This window comes from Marmota marmota, unplaced genomic scaffold (assembly GCF_001458135.2).
Source record: "Marmota marmota marmota unplaced genomic scaffold, marMar, whole genome shotgun sequence".
Taxonomy (NCBI): Eukaryota; Metazoa; Chordata; class Mammalia; order Rodentia; family Sciuridae; genus Marmota; species Marmota marmota.
In genome coordinates this window covers 1447213-1473951 of record NW_025999944.1, presented here as the reverse complement: position 1 = coordinate 1473951, position 26739 = coordinate 1447213, and the positions used below count along the sequence as shown (strand labels likewise).

General features: G+C 44.0%; 1 protein-coding gene across 4 annotated transcripts in view; it reads left to right on the top strand.

Annotated features, from left to right (window-relative positions):
- Window positions 1-26739, top strand: part of Msra (methionine sulfoxide reductase A) — a 306864-nt gene that overhangs the window by 82485 nt on the left and 197640 nt on the right. For all 4 annotated transcript variants that reach the window (XM_048801501.1, XM_048801500.1, XM_015499419.2 and 1 more), the window contains exon 2: window positions 21298-21366. In XM_048801501.1, coding sequence (XP_048657458.1) covers window positions 21298-21366 — 69 coding nt within the window. The remainder of the gene's footprint in view (window positions 1-21297; window positions 21367-26739) is intronic.

Here is a 26739-nt window from a genome sequence, read left to right as displayed (position 1 = left end):
AAAAAAAAAAAAAAGAGAGAGAGAGAGAGAAGCCTTAAAGAGGGTCTTCTTTGGTTGCTCTGAAGTAAGAAAGTCAGGGCTGGGGAAAGAGATACATTAGAAAAGTTTTAAGCAATTGGTTCTAGGAGAGTTTGAGGTTATTACTTTCTAAACTTTACAAAGTGAGAAATATATCATAATTTGGGGGGACTGTGGAAATCAAACCCTCAGCTGGAATCATAACTTAAGGCTTTTTGCTCAGTCTGGTAGTCAGATTGATAAACCACATATTTTTTCTTACCCCTTTATCATTTATCACACAATTGATTCCCCCCCCCCAAAAAAAAAGATATATTAAAACCCTACTTTCAAACTTTAAAACAAACCCTTGGAATGTTCTTCATATTTGTTATTAAAATAGCGTCTTCCAAATTTTTATGTGTTTTTTCTTTTTCTCTTCTTCTTTGGGGTGTGTATGTGTGTGTGCACCAGTCCAAATCTTTCTATGTTTGCCCAGGCTAGCCTGGAACTCCTGAACTCAAGCCACCCTCCTGTCAGTCTCTGGAGTAGCTGGAACTATGGGTGCACATCACCATCCCTTGTTTGTTTTTTTGTTTATATTTTTCTTTCTCTTCCCTCATCTCCCCATCCCCACCCCCAATACTAGGGATTGAACTCAGTGGTGCTTTACCACTGAGCTACATCCCCAGCGTTTTTTATTTTTTAAAACTTTGAGATAGGATTTCACTAATCTGCCCAGGCTGGTCTCCAGTTTATGATTCTCCTGCCTCAGTCTCCCCCAGTAGCTGGGATTACTTGCATGCACCATCATGCCCAGCTTTTTATTTTTGCAGATGATTATTGTAGCACTTTTTGTGTACCAAGCACTGTCCTAAGAGCTTTACAAAAATTAACTTGTTTTACCCTTAAAATAATCCAATGAAATAGATCCTGTTATTAACCTCATGTATAGAAGAGGAAATGAAAGCAGAGAGTTAAGTAACTTCCTCAAGTTCACAGAACTAAGAAATGATGAACCAGAATTAAAACCCAGGAAGTCTGAATGGGTCACAGTCATATACTGAACCTGTGCTGCCTCTCTACAGGGCCTGAAAAAACACACCTTTGAACATATACATGTATATATTTTTATGTACATTAAATATATAAAGTAAAATATATTTACATATACATAAACTTAGACATAAGTATATATTTTTATTTTTTTTTATTTTGTATGCTGTTGGGGATGGACCTTGGGCTTAGGGTTCTATCACTGAGCTACACCCCAGCTCATTAATATTTCTGTTTAAGTATAAATAGAGACAGGGAGGGAAAGATCTAGTTGCCTTTCTTCCAATGGCCACCTTTCCACATTTTTTTGTACATGCTGAAAGCTCAGTTTTGAGGGAAGCATAATTTCTCTGTCCATAGGTCCCCCGTGAAGTCTAAATGACTACTTTCATAAACCTCAGTCTCCTCATCTGAGATAATGAGGTAGTTAGATTAGACGAGCTAGGGCGCCCTCTGAACATAAGGGGCCTGCAATAAAAATTATTAAAATTTCCCAAAAAACAAACCAGGCAGCATTTTTCTTTTTCAGGTTTGACGTTGCAAGTGGCCATGGCTTAGTGTTTTAAACTAATTTTAGTTTAAAAACTAATTCTGGATAGTTCTTGTGCCTTCCTGGACTAACAATAACTGGGGTTTGCCCTGTGCAACTGACGGTATCCTAATGCGTTTGTGCAGGTTTAAATTTAAATTTCCGGCCAGTTTCGGTTGGTGGGGTTTGAGGAAACGCTCAAGCCCAGAGCAAGCGGCGAAGGAAACGGCATCGCAGCCACTGGTGCAAGCGCGCCCTCTGCCGGCAGCTCGTGTGCTCCGGCCTCTTGGGGGGACCTCTTCAGCTCCAGGGGCAGCGCAAAACTTGTGCCCTTCCCTTCCTCCTGCTATATTACATACAACTGAGCGACGTTTGTTTAGTGCTTTTATGAGCTAGGCACAGAGTATTTGGGGCTGGAGACAACAAAGATAAATAAAAACGTCCCAGCCTTAAAGGATCTCACAGTCCAAAATCAGATCATTGTAATGTCACTTGAGAACTCAATCACCGGTGCTACACCCTAAGTCCCCATTAGTTTGCAACCCCAAGTTGTACGCAAGAGCCCAAATCAAACAGCACGGTACGATGCGCTTTTGTTAGGAAAGGAGAACTAGTAGCACACTAGCATTTTCTCCGGGCACAGAAACAGATGACCTGCTCAGGAGCCTTAGGGGAAACAAATATGGATAGTCATGGTGCAGAAGGTTGCACCATCAAGAACATTTTAAATTTGTGATTCAAATTTAAGAAACACCTGTCTTTGAGAAATGCATGCAATACATAAGTGCAAAAGGTTTAAAAAAATCAAAACCCACATACATCACATAGCTACTGAGAAATGGAGAGGTCAGGGTGAAGGTGGTGGAGGAGGCTGAGAGCACCTAACACAAGCAACCTGCATGCTGCTCTGCCCAAGACCAGCCTGAACATTTGTGACTGAAACCAAGGACTGCAGCCAGAGGCTTAAAGGAAATCCTAGCCAGGCTTCGTCCCCTGAAAATCACTACCTATTTCTCAACAAATGTAAGACCTATTGAAAAATAAAAAACAAAGCTCTTCACCAAAACTACAGAAAAAAAAAAAGCCACACTTCCCTATTTCATTTAATTGGTCAAAACAAAAACAAAATCTATATTTTTACACATGCGCAAAATGTTAACAATGTACCTGTAGCAGTTTTGTGAAGTAGTTTAGCAAAAGGGTTTGTGTGAAATAAATATACTGATGTCACAATAAAAGCTGACCTGATTCACCTAGTGTTTTTTTTTGGGGGGGGGGGCATTGGGGAAGGAGCCCAGGGCCTCACTCATGTTAGGCAAGTGCTCTATCACTGAGCTACACCCCAGCCCTTGTTTGTATGTGGGGCTTTTTTGGCCAGGGTAGGGAGCTGCTCTTCAGGGAAGTGTGCCTGGCCAGATGTGGTTGGGGCTGAGTTCCTGAGGATCATGCTCCTCAAGATAGCACATGCAGCCACTGCAAGGTTGGAGTTATATCTTATTTATACTTATTTGTCCTAATTCACAGAGGTAGCAGGTAGGAAAGAGGAAAAGGCTAAAGAGGAGAGGGGTGGCAGACATATGTCTTATGCCTAAATTAAACCAGGCTGAACTCCCATGGGTAGATTAGAATTTTACATATCTTATAAAGAGGTTCAAATAGTATTTTCCAATACAGTTTTAATATAAAGTAGTTAAGACTGAACCATGGTTAACATATAATTCAATTATATAAATAACAAATAGGAATTAAGTAATAATTGAATGTATAATTATGTTTTTGTGTAATATGAATTTAAAAAAATATATTTATTTTTTAGTTGTAATTGGACACAATACCTTTATTTTATTTATTTTTATGTGGTGCTGAGGATCAAACCCAGGGCCTCACATGTGCTAGGCAAGCTGCTCTACTGCTGAGCCACAACCCCAGCCCTGTAATATGAATATTTATATAACAGAAAAAAATGTGTATTTTTATAATATTATTTATGTAATTAGTAATAATTAATACATATGGATAAATAGAATGCCTTCCTTCATGTAATTATAAAAGAGCTCTAGCCAGATGCAGTGGTGTATGTCTATAATCCCAGCAACTTGGGAGGCTGAGATAAGAGGATTGCAAGTTCAAGGCCAAGCTGGCAATTTAGCAAGACAGTGTATCAAAATAAAAAAGAGTTGGGGATGTAGTTTATGGGCAAGGTCAATCCCCAGTACCACAATAAATAAATAAACAAAGAAGAGCTCTAATGTATTGCTTTTTTTTCTTTTAAAATAATTTTTACTTTTTTCATAAAGCAGGAAGCACTGTTGTGTATCTAACCCAGGGCTCCATACATGCCAAGCTGACATGCTACAGGTGAACCACATCCCTAGCCTTAATGTATTGCTTTGTTAATGCTCCTTTACATAATAATTCTTTATGAATTATTAAAATATCAGTTTGGCTTTTAGTCAGATATACTGGTTTTTTGTTTGTCTTCTTTTGTTTCAACAGGAGTCTTCCTGTGTTCCCCAAGCCAACCTTGAACTCCTAGGTTGAAGTGATCCTCCTGCCTCAGTTTCTTAAGTAGCTGGGACTATGGTTGTGTTCCACTGTGCCCTTGCTGGCCTTTAGTCAGAATATCCGCTAGAGTCTAGAGTATAGCATGATATGAACTAGTTTCAGTCCTTTTTGTATCCCCCATGTGTATCTTTTTTTTCCCCCTCAGTACTAGGGATTGAAACCAGGGGTGCTCTAATACTGACCCACATCCTCTGCACTTTTTTCTTATTTTGAGAGAGGGTTTCATTAAGTTGCCCAGGCTGGCCTTGGAAAAAAAAAAATAGTAAAACCACCTTTAGCTCACAGGTCCTACAAAGACAGGAGGTGGGCTAGATTTGGTGAGGTGGCTACAGTATTGCCCACCCAACAATTTGCCGGGTGTTGAAGGACTAATTGGACAGTAACCATTTACCTTTGGGTAAATGGAATTTAACAGGTTGAATGAATGGGTTAGAACTGTGGAACTTTGAAAGTTATTCTGGTAAGGAAAATCTTTCCAATTTGCTTTTCCAGCTTTGAGTTTTTGTTAGCTTGATTTTTAAACAATTAGGGAATATTTATGTGTTTAGGATTTCTCACAATATTTTAAAGAAAACTTAATTTGAAGTAGCTTAAGATCTACAAGATGTTGTACAAGTAGAGCAGAGTTTCAGTGTGCCTCAGCCCGCTTCCTCCAGGTGGGCCGCCTCACACCGTACATTGCTAAAGCGTTGGTGTAACACTCTCAGCTCAAATGCAGATTTTGGATTTCACCAGTTACTGCATGCACTTTGTTCTATGGAGCCGCTCTGAGAAAGGTTCTCACATGACCTGGAATCAGCGAGCTGCTCCCTCAAACAGCCAGGTGAAAAGCTTTCCAAGCCTCCTTGAGGTGATGAATTTTTTAAAAAATATATATTCATGTGACAAATTATAGAGTTTTTTTGAATGTTAAAACAACTGAATACCTTGAATCAACCTAGCATGGTCATGATTACTATGTATTCCAAATTCAGTATTATTGAAGGATTTTTAAATTTATATTCAGAAGAAAGACTTGTGTGTAGATTTCATGTGCTGTTTTGGGGTTTTGACATCAGAGTAATGTGGTTCTTATGGGATGAGAAAAACATTCCTGCCTTAAGTGTATCTGGAATTTCCCAGGGACCATTTATGAGCCTGGAGTTTTCTATGTCAGATTTTCTGTTTCTTATGTTTCTTTTGGTAGTTCATATCTTTCAAGGCATGTCTAGTACTAATTTCTTGCCTCTCAGCTCTGAGTACACCCTTCTTTTTAAGCTCTGAGATAAACAAAGGGATTTCCTGACTTGGTCTCAGGCCATGTGATCATGCTGTGAAGCGTTCTCGGTAGAGGACACGGGGGAGACACTGCTGGAGGAAGTCTCTCTGGCCACTGGTGCCGTGGGTCACGGTCAGAGGCTTGAGAACCTCTGGGGTCACCTATCCCCACCATGTGCCCAGAACATAGTTTCTCTGTGCCTTTACAGCCTTGGTCTGGTGATCATTTTCCCACAGTCTCTCAACAGGGGGCCAGAGCCCTGGGCTGCCAGGCCTTTGCTGCTCCTGCCATGGCTGGGCCCGGAGCCCCTGCAGATGCTCCCAAGACCTCCTGTCTCCTTCAGGGTCTGGACACCCCTGCAGGAGCACAGCAACGTCACTGGTTGCTGACTACTGCATCCTAGTTGGGTGGCCTATTGCTGGCCAGCACTTCCAGGTCATTTCTCGCTGTCCAGTGGCTGAAGCCCTCCTTCCTCAGTAGGTCGCCTCCTTCCAGGCTGGTCCTTCCTTGGTCCTCCTTCAGCCCTTGTGGGAGCCGCTCTGGAAATACACACCCTTAAGTCCTGAGGAGAGATACTGAACAATTATCGTGCCCCGCATAACTTGGGCTTTACCTCCTCTCGGGTAATGAGGCGTGGCTCCAGGAGCAGGCGTCACCCGGTGGGGTTGAGTTACACTCACCTGTTCCTTTGTAATCCTACCTCTTTGCCCTTTTTGGGATAGAATGTTCCATGGAACCTCCTCCTGTGTGTCCCCTATATAAGAATAAAGAAGTGTCTGTTCAAGTCCTTGGCCCATTTATTGATGGGGTTATTTGTTTTTGTTTTTGTTTTTTTTTTTTTGGTGTTTAGCTTTTTGAGTTCTTTATATACCCTACAGATTAGTGCTTTATCTGATGTGTGAGGGGTAAAAATTTGCTCCCAGGATGTAGGCTCTCTGTCCACCTCACAGATTGTTTCTTTTACTGAGAAGAAACTTTTTAGTTTGAGTCCATGCCATTTATTGATTCTTGATTTTAATTCTTGTGCCAAAGGAGTCTTATTAAGGAAGTTGGAGTCTAATCCCACATGATGGAGATTAGGGCCTACTTTTTTTCTATTAGACATAGGGTCTCTGGTTTTATTCCTAGGTCCTTGATCCAATTGAGTTGAGTTTTGAGAAATGCAAATCAAAACTACTCTAAGATTTCATCTCACTCCAGTCAGAATGGCAGCTATTAAGAACACAAACAACAATAAGTGTTGGCAAGGATGTGAGGAGAGAGGCACATTCATACACTGCTGGTGGGACTGCAAATTGGTGCAGCCAATATGGAAAGCAGTATGGAGATTCCTTGGAAAATGGGGACAATTGGAACCACCATTTGATCCAGCTATCCCTCTCCTCGGTCTATACCCAAAGGACTTAAAAACAGTATATTACAGGGACACGGCCACATCAATGTTTATAGCAGCTATAATAAACATTCACAATAGCTAAACTGTGGAACCAACCTAGATGCCCTTCAATAGATGAATGGATAAAAAAATGTGGCATATATACACAATGGAATATTACTCAGCAATAAGAGAGAATAAAATCATGGCCTTTGCAGGTAAATGGATGGAGTTAGAGAAGATAATGCTAAGTTAGCCAATCCTAAATCCCAAATGCCAAATGTTATCTCTGATATAAGGAGGCTGATTCATAGTGGGGTAGGGAGGGGGAGTATGGGAGGAATAGATGAACTCTAGATAGGGCAGAGGGGTGGGAGAAGAAGGGAGGGGGCATGGGTTAGAAATTATGGTAGAATGTGATGGACATCATTATCCAAAGTACATGTATGAAGACATGAATTGGTATGAACATACTTTGTATACAACCAGAGTTATGAAAAATTATGCTCCATATGTGTAATAAGAATTGTAATGCATTCTGCTGTCATATATAAATTTTAAAAATCAATAAAATTAAAAAACAAAGATTTTTAAAAAAGGAGTAAAGAATTCCTGTAGTTCTCTCTCTTTCCACAGACCCCAAGGTCACAGAGCCATCCCAGGATTTTGAAAAGGTACTTCTGTGTGTTTGTGTGCTTTCTTTGCCATTTTCTTGAGTTATTGGAATAGTCAGATTTGTGAACCCAGCATAGGTCACCAGCTTGGATGGACGGCGACAAGCCCTGGGATGCAGGGAGAGTTTCCTTAGGTCACACAGCGATCTGTCATCACTGTTGGTGTTCTGTGTGGCAGACTTCCTCTCTTTGGCCTGCTCTGTGGTTTGTGTCTCCTGATTGGATCCAGGCTGCTACACAAGGATTTCTTGTAAGCACTGTTGGGTGAGACCTGTCACCTGTGGTTCTGGCTCTCAGTTTCTGAAGGATGAGAGACATTGCTCTACATTCAGCTATTTTCTCTCCATTCTTTATCCCTCCTCTCTGTGTTTACACCTGGAACTTAACTAAAAGGAGGGAGGGGAGAGAAGTGTGGTGAGTGACATTTCTGCCGTCAGTGGACAGGACATGGTTCCAAGCATCACTGAGGGGACCAGCCTCAGCTTTAGTCTCGCAGGGTTTCATGGCAGTTGGCAGAGACTTTAGAGTTTCTAGAGATACTGTGGACCCAGCATGTAATAGAATATCACTATTTTACTGCTTAGAATAGGGTACTAGAACCTTAAGCTACTCATGGAAGAAGTATCCAGGCCAAAATATAGCCTACTGGATGAAGTATCCACGCTAAAAGGTAGTTCTTATCCAGCAACAATTAAATTGTTGAGGTTGTATTTTATTCCCATATAAAAGAGGGGAAAACAAATTTCTCATAACATGACTCTGAAGAGAAATAGTCCAACCATCTTTTTACTTTCATTTATTCAAAGAAAAAAAGCCCCCAAACTCAACTAAACAACCAGTCAACCACACAAAACCCCACCGAAACACAGAAAATTCTCTTCATTGTAGTTAGGCCTTTGGCATGAATTTAAATTTAGCCTCCCTGGAATTTTGGAAAAACATTTTTCTTCATTGTTTCTGTAAGCCCCATGAAGCAGAGATATAACTTCCCCAAACAAAACAGCAGGAAAAGCAGAGAACAATCCCCTGGATAATGCAAATGAATAAAAATTGCCAGAATTATTGCAAAAGTGCTAACAGCCCTCCTTTGGTATTTTACACACTATCCCTAGACTTTGGTGGTTCAGAAGTGCCTGTTTCAGCAATGCCAGCACACTAGGGAACAAAGTGTGTGGAAAAAATCAACTGCATAGAGATAGTCTCCAACTTAGAAATGGGTCAGGTTCCAGGGGTTGATTTGTAAATCACTTAGACTGGAAATATATATTTTCCTGTGGAAATTAGCTTCATAAAAGATGGTTTGCTTTCCTGGCATATGCCATTAATTTTTGTTTGCAATAAAGGCATTCTTTTTGCTTTATTAGAACACATTAGTATATTAATTTTCTGTTGCTGTGTCACCAATTATTCCAAAATGTGCAGCTTAAAGCAGTCATCTATGACCTCATGTTTTCTTTGGGTCAGGAATCTGGCATGGCCTTGCTGGGTGCCTCAGGGTCCCTTGCAAGGCCACCATTAAGGTGTTAGTTACATTACATCTTGGGGGGCCTCAATGTCTCACACATGGGCCATATAAGAGAGTGCACCCTAGTGTACTACATTCAGCTATTTTCTCTCCATTCCTTATCCCTTCTCTCTGTGTTTACACCTGGAAGTTAACTAAGAGGTAACATATAACCTGCTCTCAGAATTGGCCTCCCAGTGTCCTGTTGTGTTCTGTTCAACAGAAGTGCATCACCAAGTCCAGGCCACACTCCAGGGGGAAAGGAATCAAGCTCCACCTATGGACAGAGCAGTATCAGAGATTTATGGCAATGGGAGGTGTGTTAGTCAGCTTTTTGTTGCTGTGGCCAAAATATCTGATAAGAACAATTTAAGAGGAGGGAACGACTTATTTTGGCTCTCAGTTTCAGAAGTTTCAGTTCACGGTCAGCTGGCTCTATTGCTTGGCCCCAAGGTAAAGTGGAACATTGTGGCGGAAGGTTGTGGAGGGGGAAAGTTGTTCTGCTTATGGCAGCCAGGGAGCAGGAAGAGGGAGAAGAAGAGGTCAGGGACAAGAAATACCCTTCAGGACATTCCTCCAGTGACCTACTTCCTCTAACCATGCCTCACCATTTACAAGTTTCTCCCATTTCCCAGTAGGTCCGTTTAGCTAGCAGTGGATTAATCCACTGATGAGATCAGAACCCTCATGATCCAAACACTTCCTTAAAACCCCACCACTGAACATGGCTGCACTGGGGATCAATCCCTCAACACGTGAGTCTTTAGGACCACTTCTTATCCAAATCATAGCAGGAAGATCTGTTCAAGCTTGCTGATCCCTTGCTAACATTGAACCTTTGGATGAGGCTGCAGTCTAGCTAGCACCTGGGTTGCAGCTGTGTGGGAGTCCTAAGTCAGGACCACCCAACTGCATACCCTAGGATGAAATTGACCTCTGAATTTGGAATGTAACTTGCGTTTGAATGGTGTGGCTGTGCATCAATGAATTTCCTTCAAGGTGGCTCCAAGGAGGCTACATTTTTCCATAAGGCTGAGTGGAACAGTGGGAGATATTTTTCTATAATCAGGCTAATAGTTGTGCAGCTTGGGAAAGAAGGGCAGTGCTTTATTTTCCTCTCTTATACCTTTCAACAAACATGACCACTATGAAAGGTATCTTCTTGATGCTACAGGGTAGAACTTAGAATGAAGCAGTGTTATATAAATGGTGATTAGAATCCCAAGGAAGAGTTATATTTGATACTTGTTGTAGACTGAGTAGGCACTTGTGAGCTAGCTCACCACTTGATACCAGCATGTTCCTGGAAAAATGAATTTGGTATCCCAGATCTCTTTCTTGATTGTGACTCATTTTTAAGTTTGCGACTTGCCTGTCCTCCCCAGAAATCATTCCAACAATAGTTTACATTTTGAGCTATCAACCTTTTGGAAAGAGAAAGTGATAGAAAATAAAGATTACTGTGATTTACTCTTAGCACTAGGAGTCTGGTAGACCTGATTCTTCTCAAGATCAGATTTTCTGCAGGGCCTGTGCCAAGATCTCTTAATAGTTCAGGTTTGCTGGTCATGGTTGTCTTCTGCATCTCCAGAACTCTTAGGTCTTAATCAGGTGCCCTAAAGACATTCAGTTAGACTCAGCCCAGGAGAAACATTTAGCCTGCCTTGGACCCCCTACTCCCCATGTCTTTGGGAAGCTGGATGCCTTTGCAGAGACACCATTTGGACCCTCAAACTGAACTGCAAGGAAGCTTCCCGCCTCTGCCTCTCCTGTGTTTGGTATTTTCAGACATGCCTCTCATTTTATTCAGGAATGCTCCTGTCGGTCAACAGAGAATTGGTCTAGGGAGTGTCCATGGCTTGAATAAATGATGCTTAAGCACATATTAAAGGTAGAAGACAGGTAGAGGGCTCTGTGCCCATGTCCCTATCCTTCATAAAGTCAGATGCCCAGAAGCATGTGGGGAGGGCCACCCACTTCTACTAACTTCCTCTAGTTAATATGTTCTGGTTTGCACAGAAAGACAAGTGTGAAAAATACCATAAAATGCCTCTCTGTGCCATTTGTAGACCCACAGTTGAAGATTTTGTTCATTATGTTTCTTAATATGAATATCTTGCTGGGTTATCCAACTTTTCTTAATGAGTCATGAGGCGAGCCTGCTATCTCAGAAGGCCAGGTCCTTAGGGGAAATTTTCAGAGCAGCTGATTTACATGTGCTGTCTAAGAGTTGGATTTTTTTTTTAAAATAAATTGAAAGTTTCATAGTAAAAACTTAATTTTTAAAGGGAAATGTAGAATGTCTGAAGTGTTTTTTACATTCTGATGGTAAACATCTAAAGCAGATTTTGAAATACCCTTATCTGTGTTGTAGAGGAAAATAGTAAGGCAGATGGAAATAGAAAGGATGAGAGGTAGGAGGACAGAGAAAAAATCAAAGAGGTCACCAATTCCAGAAAGGCAGCATGTGTGCTGGTGTCCTAGCCTCTGTTCTTGCCCTCTGCTCTCTAAGAAGAGGAAACCCCAAACACCTTTATTTTTATTTTTGATAATTTTTAATTCTATCTAAAATTTGGAATGATTGATTCTCTTAAAATCCTTTCCTCCTTGAAAAGGGGACAGGGAACATGTTGCTCTGGAGGCTGCGGAGCTGTTTTAGAGAGGGTGCTGGGACACCTCTCGTGGAGGGGTTTCAGGGTGCCCCAAACCCATTCTAAAGAGGTCTGGGTTATGCTGTGGTGTGAAGCTTGTGAGTGGGATCACGAGGGGGTGGGTGCGTGGTGCTGGGACTGGGTGCTGCGGAGCCGCAGGCAGGTCTCAGCTTCGCGGCTGCTGCCTGCATTCCTTTGTCTTAGCGCAGCTCTCACCCAGGAGAGGCTCCTGGGCTCCCAAGTGTCCCTAGACTTGCTTTTTCTATTTCCCAATAAGCAATACATCACATGGAACAGAGCTCAAAAGTCTTAATCAGGTGCCCTAAAGACATTCAGTTAGACTCATCCCAGGAGTATTGGTATTGGGGATGGAACTCAGGGGCACCTAACCACTGAGCCACATCCCCAACCCTATTTTGTATTTTTTAAAAATTTTGATTTGTTATATATGACAACAGAATGCATTACAATTCATATTACACATACAAAGCACAATTTTTCATATCTCTGGTTGTACACAAAGTAGAGTCACATCTTTTGTGTCTTACGTGTACTTAGGGTAATGATAACCATCGTATTCCACCCTATTTTGTATTTTATTTAGAGTCAGAGTCTCACTGAGTTGCTTAGGGCCTTGCTAAGTTGCCGAGGCTGGCTTTGAACTTGTGATCCTCCTGCCTCAGCCTCCTGTTCTTTTTTAACAAGTTGTGGTGTGTTCCGCATTTTCTCCTGCACCGTTTCCCTCTGTCAGGGTGTCTATTACTGCACAACTAATCATGTTACGCAGAAGCTTCATGCCAGTCTTTACATGTAGCCCCGACTATGCGCGCACGTAAGCAAAGAACCTGCATTTTGCTTTGTGGAAGCAAAGAACCTGCATTTTGCTTTGTGGAAGCTGATCTTCAATGAACCATGTTAGTGTTCCATCTATGAATATTTTATTCCCCTCAGAATCTTTTCTTTCCTTCTGACCCCAACAATATGCAATAACTGGAAAAATTGGAAGCCTTCTTTTAATGGAAGTCAGGCTGAGCAAGGCCGATATCTGTGTCCATTTCTGGGATGATTTCTTTTTCTGGATTCTAAAGTCACACGTTCACAACTGTGTTTCTTCATTCCTAATATGAAAAGAGAGTGGAGACGAGTGTGCTGTGAGGTATAACATATCCCACACTCCATTTTCAATTAATAGCTTCAGCCAAGAAATAAAGCCAGACTTCCTCTTTGAGGGAGAACTAGAGAGCCAATAGGGCTGACCTCAGCCCATGGCAGGCAGAGAGACAGTGCTGATAGGGACGTTGGGAGAAAGGCTGGTGTTGTCCAGGGACAGACTGCACGGGGAGGGGAGGGCAGGGCGGTCAGGCTCGGCTGAGCACCAACCCCACCATTCACACCATTAGAGTGGGGACAAGGTGGGGCAGTTCTTGGGCCACTCCCATCCAGCTGCTGACTGACAGATGACAGGGCCTTGCCCGACCAGCAGGTAAACCTCATCCCATCAAGGACAGGGAGCTCTTTGCTTAGGGCCGCTGACATGTTCACAAGGAAAAGAGGAAGGATCTGCCACCTGCTGTGGGACGTCTCTAGAACCACGTGCTGCATCCTCTCTGGTCTCAGGTGGAACTGTCTGTAAGAGTAGATTTCAGGGTGTTCTAGAGGCACACAGCCAGGTTCCAAAGAGGTAATGTGTCTCTTTGACAGGATGAAGGGACACTTTGGTGGGCTGCAGCCTTAATTGCCTTCCTAGGACTTCACTCTGCACAAGGCTGAATATTTTAATATAGTCGAACCAACAACCCCTGCTGGGGAGAAAGTCAATAGCTGTGCTTTGTGGGTATGCAGAGAGTAAAGCAATGCCAGCCAGCAAAGCCAGGTTCCTCCGGGTCTTTGAGGGGCAATATTTAAAAAAAGAAATAGGAAGTATGATTTCTCTGTGATCCTTCATAGGTACACTTACCATTCATCTTAAAGATCTAAAATACGTTTTAGAATTGTCAGAGGACACGCCCCTTGGTCACAGGAACTCATCCTGGCTCCTCGCGTGTTTCAGCACTGGTGTTTGCAGGAGGATGTCATGTGCATCAGGTAGAAATGTAGATCTTAATCCTTAAAATAACCCCATTTTAAATGTAATTTCTGCTTTTAATATTATCTAATTTTGATAGTGATTAGGAATTACTTGGGTTAATGGGGAGATTTTTGTAAAAGGTAGAAATTTCCCATCAATTAAAATAATATTATATACTCTCACAGACGCTTCAGTTAGACATGGTTCTTAAAAGTGGTAATTAATAATTCTTCTAAAAGTAAAGCCAGAATTCTTCAGCAGATGAAGTGATGAGGGTGGAGCTTTTCTGGGGTCCCGTGGCGTGGGCTGGGCGTCCAGGTTGCTCTAAGGGCGCTGGGTGTCCTGGTGGCTGGGAAGCCAGGTGCTGGGTTGATTATGGCCCTCGAGAGTGGGCCGGGGCCTCACGGGTGGGTGAGGGGTGAAGAGCAGGCAGGGTTGCATCTTGCTCTCTGTGTTGCCACCTTGAAGCACAGTAGCTGGCACCGACCCCTTTCCTGTCTCGTGCTAGGGCTGCCGTGTGCCCCTAGTGCCCCCTGTCACCCTTCCTTCATTCTTCTACACATGTGTCCCTAGGACTTGCTGAGCTCCAGTTCCCTCCCAAGAGGAGCAATGGCTTGAGCCCAGCAGAGGAGTGAGCAGGCAGCCAGAGAGCTGCCTCAGGTTCCTGTGGGGTCGAGCAGCCCGAGCTCTGCAGCCAAGGGCAAGAGCGAGGTCAGGTACTCAGGACTCTGGAAAGGAAGGGCCCCTCTGGAGTCCTTATGCAATGAAGCCGGACAGAAGCTGGGCACTGACTAGTCTCCTGTCACAGCAGGTTGCTGCTTCTCTTGTTCTTTCTACTCAGAGAAAATGGACTTGAAAGTTGGAGGACATTCCATATGTACGGCTCCAAGAGTCACCTTCTTTCTCAGTGTTGCTTTTTTTTTTTTTCCCTTTCCCTTTTTCTGGTTAACTGACGGCCAAAGAAATATGTACTTAAGAAAAAAAATGAGAGTACATAGAAGAAAAAGGGGCTGGGAATGTGGTTCAGTGGTCAAAGTGCTTGGCCAGCATGTGTGAGGCCCCGGGTTCAATAGCACCACACATACACACACACACACACACACACACACACACACACACAAAGAAAAAATTCCCCATGAATCATCATGGAGAAGTGGCTGCTATTATATTTCTTACTATGTTTCCTTCCAGTCTTTTTCCTGTGTCTTCATTCTTCACTTAGTTGAGTAGGATACTTTAAAATTTTTTTCCCTACTTGACCGTATGTTATTACCATTTCCTGATGCCATGGAAAATTATTTATGATTATTCTTTATAAATTGATACTACCCAGTCAAGAGGAGCATGGACCACAGTAATAGACTGAGGGTCTGGGACCTATTCTCTAAATAATGTTTTTTAAAAAAATGTTTTTATAGTTATAAATAGACAGAATGACTTTATTTTGTTTATTTTTATGTGGTGCTGAGGATCGAACCCAGTGCCTCATGCATGCTAGGCAAGCGCTCTGCCACTGAGCTACAGCCCCAGCCCCTACTAAATAATCTTATTAGAGCTGTGTCCGTTTACCTTTTTGTTAACCTTCCCTTTAAAATGCAGTAGCTTCCAATTATAGGAACAGTGAGGGACAAAAACAGAACCCCATGCCTCTGGGCATCTGTGACGAGAATTCCCCTCCTCTCCCAGGACCCCTGTCCCATAGCTGAGTGTCCCTCAAACCATTCTCAATGCTGTGGAGGACATCTGGGCCAGGGTCTGGTCAGGGTTCTTGAGGGACCTGGAGATGGAAGAGGCAGGTCCAGGATGAGGTTTTTTTTTTTTTGGGGGGGCAGTCTGACTTGTACTGAGATGCCTTGAATTTGAGCTGAAAAAAGAACTTCAAAGAAACAAAAAATGAGGGGAATTGGGAGACCATATTCTGTTTGAGAGGTGACATATTTTTATTACCATACCGGTGAACTAAGTCACTCCAGTCCCATGAGACCACCAATTACCACTGATAAGTCAGTAGCAGCCTGACTGATTGGTGGTGCCCATTGGTACCCAGTCAAGAGGAGCGTGGACCACAGTAATAGACTGAGGGTCTGGGACCTATTCTCTCACCCCCACCACCCTTCCCTGCTTTTTGCCAACCCCTCTTATCCAGAAGATAAGAATTTTAGCTAACATAATTTGAGTATAGGACAGGGAGTTATGATGGGTAATTTATGCCTGAATTTGAAATATTTCAGGTACATTATTGAAATTTTCTGAGAACTATTAATTGTACAACGAATGGGGCTTCTCTGTGGTGTTGCTTCACATGCATCTACTGTGATTGAGCACGTCCATCCTCCCCCTACTCTCTCCTGTTCTCCCCACTCACCCCTCCCTGAACTGTACCGTTCTTCAAGGGAAAAAAAAAACAGTTTTTAAAATTTCAACCATATTGGATATTCACAAACAAAAGAAAAGGCAATATTGGTGCCATTTTCTAAAGCTTTTGAGCATGTCCCCCAAGTCCCCTTCAACATCTCCACTGAAGTTGACTTTGACCTGGTTTTGCTCTAATTAACCTTTCTGCTCCTCAAGCACTAGGATTTCAAGATAAATGGAAATATATTCCTTGTCCTCGTATACCCTTGACGGAGGACAAGTCACCACCAACAGAGGCTTTCTGTCCTCTTGGAGCATGTGGCTTTGGAATGTGCCCCAAGGGAGCAGAGAGCAAGGGCAGGGACATGCACCCAGCCAGTCAGAATGGAGGCCTCTACCTGCAGTGACTTGTCAACAGATGTCCCTGCCTGTCAGACCCTCCGGTCTTCATTTCATACCCTGCTGGCAATCAATAGTTAGGACCCAACCACTGAATGGCTTCTCTGTTTAGTGAACGTGATTGCTTCTGTGATAAAGAATGTCACTAATTCTGAAACAGAAATTTATATAAATGCTGGCATTTACATATGCCCACCCTTCTCCTGAATCTTACTTGGCCTATATAAGATATTTAAAGGATCTCTGGTTCTTTGGCCCTCAAATACGTGCCTTAGAATTTCAATGGGAAAATGCCTTGAGAGATTCAGCCTTGGTTTCCAGGATTAGAAGTGCCATTGCTGGATTTTAAAGAACTTGCCATTCTTTCACAGGGTGGAAGGTAGCCCTCAGCGTCCTCCTCATTCTTTTATCTCTAAAGCTATATATAGTACTCCCCCTTATCCAAAGCCTCACTTTTCAAGGTTTTAGTTACTTGATCAACTGTTATCCAAAAATTTTAAATGAAAAATTCCAGAAATAAATCATTCATTCATTTCAAATTGTGTGCTGTTCTGAGTGCCACCACCCTGCTCTGTCTTGCCTGGGCATGTGTCGTCCCTTTGTCTAGTGTGTCCATGTTGCATATGCTTCCCACCCTTGGCCACTTAGCAGCCGTCTTGGTTATGAGGCCGGCCACTGTGGTATTGCAGTGCTTGTGCTCAAGGAGCCTGGATTTTATTCCCACCCCAGAGGGCATGAGCAGAGAGGCAAATGGGCGCCAGGGCACGGATCATGGAAGGACAGATGGCCTCTGATGCGGTGGCAACGCTGCAGTGCATGTAGGAGAAAGCCTGGTACCTTCAGGGTCCAGTGCTGTCTGTTGCTTCAGGCACCCACTTGGGGCTGTGCCCAGTGATAAGGGGGCGCTGCTGTATGGGGTTTAAGAGGGTTTTATAGCAACTTGTCATGCAGAAATGAGAAGGAAATGGCTTCTTTCTTTGTTCCATCTTTCTGGTTTTTTCACTTAAGACTAAGAGTTACAAGGTGATTTCATTTCATTTTCTATCCCTAAATGGCAAGAAGCTCTGTGGAGTGTTAAGTGTGGAAAGGATTTTGTGATCGCATTTGGGGATAATGAAAGGATGCTGTGGTTGATTAGTGCTGTCTGCCACGAGCATGGATATGGAGGCAGCTGTCCCATGCCTGACTCAGATCTTGCTGTGAACAGAAAGTTCACACACAGATGATGATACCAGCCTCAAGGTTATGTGCCATATGTTGTGTGTTGGGCTTTACATTTTAAAATAATTTCATTCACAAAACCACCCACAAGGTAGGTACAAGTGGGAAAAATACAATGAAGAAATGCTCACAATAGAAAACAGAGGCACAGAAATTTACGTGACTAAGACAAGGTCACATAGCCAGGGCTGGGAGAGGTTCAAAGTCAGGCAATCTTGTCCCAGAACCCAGGCTGTCACTGGCTTGCTAATGCCGAGCCAGCTGCCACTGGGCTGACGCAAGACGCAGCTGTGCTTCAGAAGAAAGTGCAAACTCCAGTTTACAGGGCCTCGGCCCCAGAGGAGAACCTCCTCAGTGAGGAGGGGCGGCGACAAACCTCCTTCCCCAGCGTGAGCATTTCCCTGCTCCCACCTCCACGTCCACTCCTCAGCAGAGTGGGTGGATGGAAAAGGAGCAGCTGGGGCCTTAAGGGACGGACAGGGGACTCCCTGGTCTCCACCTGGCTGTGAGGCTAGGACATTGTGTCTAGTCACATGCCACAGACTAACTTTCGAGTGACGACAGACTGCATATACAGTGGTTGCCCATAAAATGAGGCCACGAGTGCCATCATTGCTGTCTTGTTTGTGTAAGTGCACTCTGTGATGTTCGATGTTCGCCCAGTGATGGAAACCGCTTACCAACCCGTCTCTTGGAAGGTACCCTGTCAGCAAGCGACACGTCAAATAAATCTTTCATAATGGCAGAATAGAGACTTATAGATACCAGTGGCCTCATTTACTAACAAATCCTTACCGCACACCTGCTCCCTGTGGGTCCCGGCTGGGATCCTGGGTCCTGGAATGAGCCACAGGAAGAACCAGGCCCTCCCTGAGCTTAGGGTCCACTCATTGGTATGGCCTTTGTCCAAATAGTGACGTGAGTGTAAAGTGCAGCCCTGGCAAGCAGGCAGAGGAGAAGCTTGTACCAAGGTTTCACTGGGGCACTAGGAGAAGGATGAGGGGCCAAGGTGATAGTCTGTGCAGGTCCTGGAAGCCATGCTAAAGAGTTGTAGCCTAAGAGTAGTGGGAAGTGGAAGGTGGGGAGGGCATTGGGTGGGGTTTGTGCCATAATTAGGTTTGTTCCATGTTGCAGGGCAGTTGTGGCTGCTTTGAGAAGAGTGATTGGAAAGAGGGATCTGGAAAGGTTAGGAGGCAATTGTCGAGGTCCAGATAAGGAGGTCATGATGGCAGGACAGGAGTGGCTTGGGTGGTGACGGGTAGAGGAAAGGGACTCTAAAGAGGTAGAGGAGATGAAATCAGCTAGGATTGGGTGGCTTGGATGTGGGCACTGAGGAGAAAGAAGGGCACCGCTGACAAGGAATAAGAGATGGCGGGTCTGTCCCCAATGCAGGGGTGTGGAGGGGACTCAGCTCTGCATGGCGGGCAGTCCTCTGTGCTGTCCAGGTGGCCCATGGAGGTGTCAGAGGGGCTGCACTTTTTTATGAACACATGCAGTGTTTCACTCGGGCCATAGAAGAGCCTCGCTGTCCTGGGAGCCGACTCCTAAGGGAAAATGTAGAAGTCTATAGCTTTGTTGATTTTTGAAATTTAAACATGTTTTTTCCCTAGACATTAAGTAAATAACCTACCAGTGACAAAGGAAATGAGTAAAAATAAAAATAAATACCTAGCACAATCTTCTTGTTTTCGTTTTGCATGTTTTTCTGCCCATCTTTTCTGATGTCAATCATATTTCATTTAGTTGTCATTATAATCTACATGAAAGGCACAATAGAATCATTTTCCCTTATCAATATCCAAATGTTTTCCTTCATCTCTACAAAGCTTTCAGGGTCATATTCAAACTATGTTGTGTAGTATTCCATTCGTTTGAAAAATCATGAATGGCAATTTTTAAGCATTTAGTTGATTTTAAGATTTCATTGTAACAAGTTAAACTTCAAATGCATATTGTTGCAAGTGGCACCTGTTTTTCCTCCTGCATTTTTCCTTAGGTTCAAAGTTCTTTCAAGTGGGCGTGGTGGGTTAGGGGGTTGAATGGATCCCTGAGTCCTGAGTGGGTAAAGATACCCTTTCAGAACCACTGGTGGGTGCCGTGGGGGGTCTAACCAGAGGGCAGAACTTGGACCTCTGCACTGTAGCTCCTCGTGTTCCTTGGAGTTCAGTGACAGTGGTCCTAACCGCATTAGTGAGTGCTTGACAAGTCACCTGGGACCTTCCACCGTGACTCTGCAGTGTGCACAGCCGGGGACCTCAGGCAGGCTGCGCAGCCCAGGGCTTGCACTCTGAACCTGCGCTGCGCTTTCCTTTTCCCGGGGCTTCATGCTCTTAGGATCACACCACAGTTACTCACAAGGAAGCTGTGGAAGTGCCTGAAGAACTGGTGGAGTCCTGAGGGGCGTGTGAACTGAGCCTGCGGGGTCTAAAGCACTTGTGCAGAGCTGAAGAGGGTCCCCCATGTTTGGATGGGGATTGAGGCCTCCCATAGGCTGATCCAGCCCTGGTCCGTCCTTGGTCACCCTTGCTTCCCAGCGTAACCCTGAACCATAGCCGGGCTATCCTGTTCCCTGGCTCAGGAGGTCCTCTGGTCCTTGCTCACATCCTGGCCCACCCCCCTGCCCAGCCCTCTGTCTCCTACCTGAGTGGCTTTCCTCTTGTCTCCTGCACCCATTCCCCAGTCTGCTCCCCTCCCCATGAGCTCCTCCCACTCCACACCCCAGGACTGTGCTGAATCATAAGCTTCCTGTCATGTTTGTTTTTGAAATGTTTGCCTCTAAAGTAGCTATTGTCCTCAAGGGCAGCAGCAATGTCATACTTCCCAGGAGCCTCACTTTAGTGCTGAGTCCTTCTCCATCGCTTAGCAAGCCTAAGGTGACCCCTTAAACTGCAATGCATGTGTGGAAGCAGTGTGGCTGTTCCTCTCCTGTATTTCCTACCTAAATGCTTGTATTCAAAAAGAGCTGAGGCTACTATTAAAATCCTCCTAGATGGAGGTACTCCAGTATTCTCTGTTTGGAGTCGTGAGAACAAGTTAATGCTGGAAACCTCTAACCTGATTTCTTTTTATTTCTGAGTCAGTCCTTGCTATGTACCAGTGCAAGAAGGATGGTTGGTGGTGGGCACCAGGGGGATGAAGGGACAGTGGGAGGCATGGAAATATCCACGTGGTCCTTAGAAGACTGGTAATGCCTTTGGCCCCCTGGAACAGAGTTTGATTTGTAGTGAGATGACATGACTGCTATTATGTTTCCTGAAAATTTGGGCCCAGTGTTACCTCGCTCATTTTACCTCTCACTTAAATGTAGATCATGACAACCTTGTGATTGTTGAGAGTTGTCAGGGGAAACCAAGCACCCTGGGGACCTGCTGGCCAGGGGTCAGGCACTTTCAGGCTGTCCGGCCCTGCAGGAGCTTGGGCCTTGGCATGCTTATTTGCAAAATGTCTTCCCTAGACTACAGGATGTCTAGGTTCTGCTGTGACTAAGATTAAAAACAAAATAACCAAAACTCTCTGGGGAGGGTAAGCTTTGGTGTGCTTCTAACTCAAAATGAGAAATGGGCTCATTGACACATTTAATGACATGTGTTAGTAAGTGGGTAGAACTTTACACTTAAACTTGCATTTCTTTCTTTCTTTCTCTAGCCAAACATCATGTCAATGGCAACAGGACAGTTGAACCTTTCCCAGAGGGAACACAGATGGCTGTATTTGGTAAGATATCAACTCTGAAAGAAAACCCAAATTGTGTGCAAACCTACTGCCAACTTTCTTAGTTTTAGCAAGTGTCCTCGGGGCTTCAAAATCTGGGCTCTTCTAGATGTTTACAAGTCCTTACAGCCAAGAAAACTCTCAAGTTCTTAGTAATTTCTGGGATTGGGAATGCTTATTCTATAGAATCTAGCATAGCATGCTTTCTTTTCTCACTTTAACAACCCAAATATCAAACTGTGTATTTGCTATTTCTTTCGTCCACACTGTGAATTAACCTGCTAATTTAGTGTTTGAGATTTTCTTTGTGAGGAAGGGTTTTTCTCCCCACACAGGCTGGGATTCAAGTAATTTTAAGTTGTTATTCCACAAAAATCAATCTAATTGGATGAACTCTTTCTTTTCCATCTACTGAGAACATTTTTTGGGGGGCAGGGTACTGGGAATTGAACTCAGGGGCACTTGACCACTGAGCCACATCTCTAGCCCTATTTTTTATTTTATTTAGAGACAGGGTCTCACTGAGTTGCTTAGCACCTCATTGTTGCTGAGGCTGGCTTTGAACTCGAGCGATCCTCCTGCCTCAGCCTCCTGAGCTGCTGGGATTACAGGCGGGCACCACCGAGCCCGATAAGAACATTCTTTAGAAGAAAACATTAATGTAAAATGGTTTAAGCAGAACAAAGTCCAATCCCTGACTGCATACCCACAATGTCCACTTATGGGCTGAGCAGAACTTTCCAGTTAGACTCTACACCTTTTGGCAAGCTCCCTATAGACCCCGTTTCCTTGTCTCTAGCATCTCCGGGGTTTCCTCTGAAATGCCTCTGTTCCTGAGCTTTCTGTCCTGCTTCCCTTCCTCTCTCCCTCCCTTTCTCCCTCTTCCTTCCCTTGTTTACACTGGCTTCCTTTTGTCCTTCTGGCCTCCACTTCTCTTCTTTCCAACAGTGCCTTGGGGCCCCTTGGGGAAGGCACCTCTGTCCCCTGGAATTCAGCTGGACATCCAGAGTCTCCCTGGCTTGTCTCCCTCAGCCTTCAGACAGGTTCTGTGACCTCTCCTGTCCTAAAATCTTGAAGTCCTCTGACTTCATGCCTCTCCTAACTTCTGTCCCACTCTAATCTTGGGTGTCCTACACAACTGTACTGAAGTAGGTTTGACCTGGAGGGAGATGGGCCTCAAAATAGCCAGTCCCTAAATGAGCACATTGAGAATCCCCGAGATGGAATCCCTATTCCCTGAGACGGAATCAAACCTGGCGACCAGTGAGGATTAACTGTGGGAGAGCCATGAAGCAAGGCCTAGTGCCACCTATTAGCAAATCCTGCCTGGATGGGCAATCACCCTTTAAAATGTGCTGATCAGTGATTAAAAATCAGTACATGCAGAACTTAAATGGACAATCTGATTTTGTAGAAGGCATAATGGACACTGTAACGTGTGTGGAAATATCTGATCTTCCCACTTCTGTATCCTGTCAGTGTCTGTTACCATGGGACACAAATATCCCATGTGTCAATGTTCAAAGTGTTCTTTAGCCTTCCAGATTTGCCATCCCCAGACATGTTAGAAATGAGGTTCCGTAACTTTTTGTGAAATGTGAAGTGACATTGACCTATCTTATGAGCTTCTATTATTGGTGCAAACTCCCTCCTGGAGGACAGGCTGATGACATGATGTAACTGTAACTATCAGGGAATGAAGATTTCCCTTGCTTTTTGCTGTCCAATTTGGTTTGTAGAGACTTACTAAAAATCCTAGCCCACAGCCTTCATGGTTTGACTTTGGGCAGCAAGTTACTCCAAGCCCTCAGTTTTCCTAGTGGAAAGGCTGCTGGCTGCACACTGAGCCTTTCTGGCTCTGAGCCCTTTGCTCTGCCTCCTCCCTCCAGGATCAGAGGCTCACCTGGTGGATCAGCCCTGGGGAGCTCACTGTGAATGGCCAATATGTGTTGTTTGAGAAGAGCCGAATCACGCACAGAATTCCTACAAGTTAACAGTATGTAAAGAGCAGGATTATGCAGATCATAAGATAGAATACGTTTGACATCTAAGAATTCCTTCTTTAGAATTGCAGTTTGGCTCTTGCAGATGCTTAAATTAAGGTCCCTATTTTGGCTAAGTATATGCAAGCATTTCATGTTCACATTTCCAGAATCGTTCTCTTTTTATGTGTCCCTGTCCACCTGGCCTACAGTGGTGAGGGAATGGATGGCTTTTGAGGAGGATTTCTGTCCTTCTGGGTTGTTTATAGCTATACCATAAAGTTCAAACGAACACAGCATTTGACTCTTTGAGATATACTTGGCGTTTCATCCTGCCAGCACCTTGCAAGGCTGCAGGGCTTATGTAGCCTCTTCTAGAAAGTTCACTGGGAGGGCTTAGCAGATTCAGCAGTGCCTTTCAGCCCATACACAGAAGCACGATTCCCTGCCAAGGCAATTTAGCATACTGATTTGTAAACCCCCATGCATTCCCAGAGTGCTCTGAAGGACTCTTGAGATGCAGCTTTTGCCGGGAAAACACTGTCTGGAGTGACGTCTCCTACGATGATTACAATTTCTCCCCATTTGATTTGAGTAGCAAGTATTAATAATGTACAGGCCTGTGTCTTACATCTCCCCGCCTGTGAGCTGACCAGAGCACCATGGTTCTTCATGCTCATCCACACTCATTCTTCGGTCTTGGCGGTCTCCACAGTTTTAATGCCAAAGTGCTCTCACCAAGAATGATTTCATTACCTAGTGGTAGATCATTTGAATGCACCTTATGAACGTTGTCTAAATAGGAGCTTTTAAGTTTGGTCCACTCTGCAGGTGACCACTGAGCTACTGTTAGGCTTTTAGATCAGAGGAGAATGTAAAGAGGACAGATAGCATGAGGGATCCGGGCACATTCCAGTGTAAAAGTACATGAGTGTGCTATTATATCAAGTAATCCGAGAACATATAGATGGTTCCTTAAAAACCGTTCCTGGCGTATGGTTTTCACAGGTTATTTTTAACTCAAGACGTTCAGCTTTTCAGGCCTTCTTTTGTAGTCCTTGGGGAGATCTTTTTCTGGGTCTTGTTTTCCTGCCACCGGAGCTCTTGGCCTCCTTTGTTGCCCTTTCCCTCAGTGCACTTTCTGACAATGCTAATGACGCCCATGGCCAGGCCCTGTCCTCCTGTGGGCTCCCCTGTCTTCCTGGGGGGGCTCCCTTTCAAGTCAGCTGGAGCCTTTCCCTGCACACTGCAAAAGCAGAACTGAACATTTTGCTGTTGTTCAGTGTCTTTGTTGCTGGTGGCTGAGAGTGCCCTGTGGCCATCATCCCTTTTCTTCCATTTGTCAGCCCTACAAAGTGGACATTACTGTGCTCCTCTGTGGTACAGAAACTGAGGCACCAGGGATTAAAGAAGCATGGTCGAGTACAGAGAATGGCCCCCTGGGGAGGACATCTTTCCTCTACACGCTGTGCCTATCTTGGGAAGGGTCTCCGCGGCTTTCAATGTCTTAATGAAAGTGACAGTTCTTGGCGGTGGGCCACTCCGTCCACGCAGAGCCAGGCTGTGGCCACTCTGTGGAGGTGCTTCTCCAGCACAGAGCGGCTACTAATTTTATTAAAAATATTCCATAGTCAAGATCGGTCATTTCAAACGAAGGTAAATCTCACTAATTGAGAAGATGGGAAGTGAAGGGCAAAGGGATTCCAATCTTAAATTGTGGAGTTTTCAGCACAATTAAAGAAAATATGATAAAATATTTTAAACTTTGAAGTATAACCCTTGAACATAATTTTTTCTTCTAAATTAGGACACTTTTGAGAGTGAAAGGGTGCTATTAAAATTATGTTGTGCCAAACATGGTGGTGCACACCTGTAATCCCAGGGGCTCTGGAGGCTGAGGCAGGAAGATTTCGAGTTCAAAGCTAGCCTCAGCAACTTAGTGAGGCCCTAAGCAACTTAGTGAGACCCTGTCTCAAAATAAAGCATAAAAAAGGTTGGGAATGTGGCTCAGTGGTTGAATGCCCCTGGATTCAATCCCTGGTACAAAATAAAAAAAACAAAAACAACATTATGTTGAAATAATGAGGTATAAACCTGGTGGGCTTCAGGCGATTGGTATACAATGCAACTGCATGCAGGTTGTACGATATTTCACAAAGAAAAATAAATACAACTGAGCAAAGTGGAATGAGAAAAACGAAGCACTAAGATACATAAAATGAATTAAATGAATGAAAAAGTTGGAATGCAGTAGACTTTGATTGTATGTAATGTAGCATCAACACTCATAGCTAGGCTAACTTTGAAGATTTTATTCAGTAAATATTGCTATACTCTCTCTGAATGATTTCAGATTTAAAGTTAATTCATATCTATAAATAAGGCTGATTCATGGCCCTTCAATAAGAGTAGAGAATGTATCTGACTGTACACTTGAAATTTTAATATTGTACTAAGACTGGCCAATGATATGGAATAATGAACTTCTCATCAATCCAAGTGTTTAAATGATAGAGCAGTCGCTTAATGGGGGAAAATAGCTGTTAAGTTCCATTTTTCTCAATTAATGAGATTTTACTTACGTTTTAGAATGCTAAAACAACAATGACTCCTCCTCTTCCTCCTCCTCCCCCACCTCCTCCTCCCCCACCTCCTCCTCCTCTTCCTTCTAATTCAAAATTCTTTTACCCTGTGGAGGTCAGAAACCTGCACCCAGGCAATTTGGTTGTAGGTGAGATTCTGAACCTGCATGTTCAGAAGCTGATACCAAGTGGGGTAGCTCAAGCCCCTCAGTGACTTCTCTGGGTTGTCCTGGGTGTTTCGCCTCCCAGTAACCTGATAGTACTGTATCTGTGACCCTAAACCACCGCAAAACCTTTCTTCTGTGTCAGGTTCCCTTGGGTCCCTTCAGACAGGAGGACAAAGCCAGTACAAGACATCAGGGACCTTGCTCATGCCCACGGCTCAGGTGTCAGCAGGCCAGGGGCTGGGGACACGTTAGGCTTTGCCTGAGTAACTGCTGAAGGCCTGGTTGCGGAATTGGGGCCCATGGCTGTCAGAGGCTCAGAGACGCCCCCAATGCTGGGGGTTCATGGAGAATGAGATCAATGTCTGTAAGATGAGCCAATCACAAGAACAATTTTTTCCCCTGACTTGAATTGGAGGTGATTTTTGAAACAGCCTCAGTTTTTGTCTGCCAGCCAAGAAAACAGCCTTGGAAGCAGCAGGCAATATGTCAGACTTCAAAGGAGAATGTATTGGTGTCTCATTGGCTCGAGTCCAACATGATGTTGGTAAATAATCGAATCCCGGTGTGGCGTATTTCTCCCTGACCCTTGACTGAAAACTATTGAGGCCCGTTCTGTGAGCCGAGGAATGGCAGTCACTCATTCCA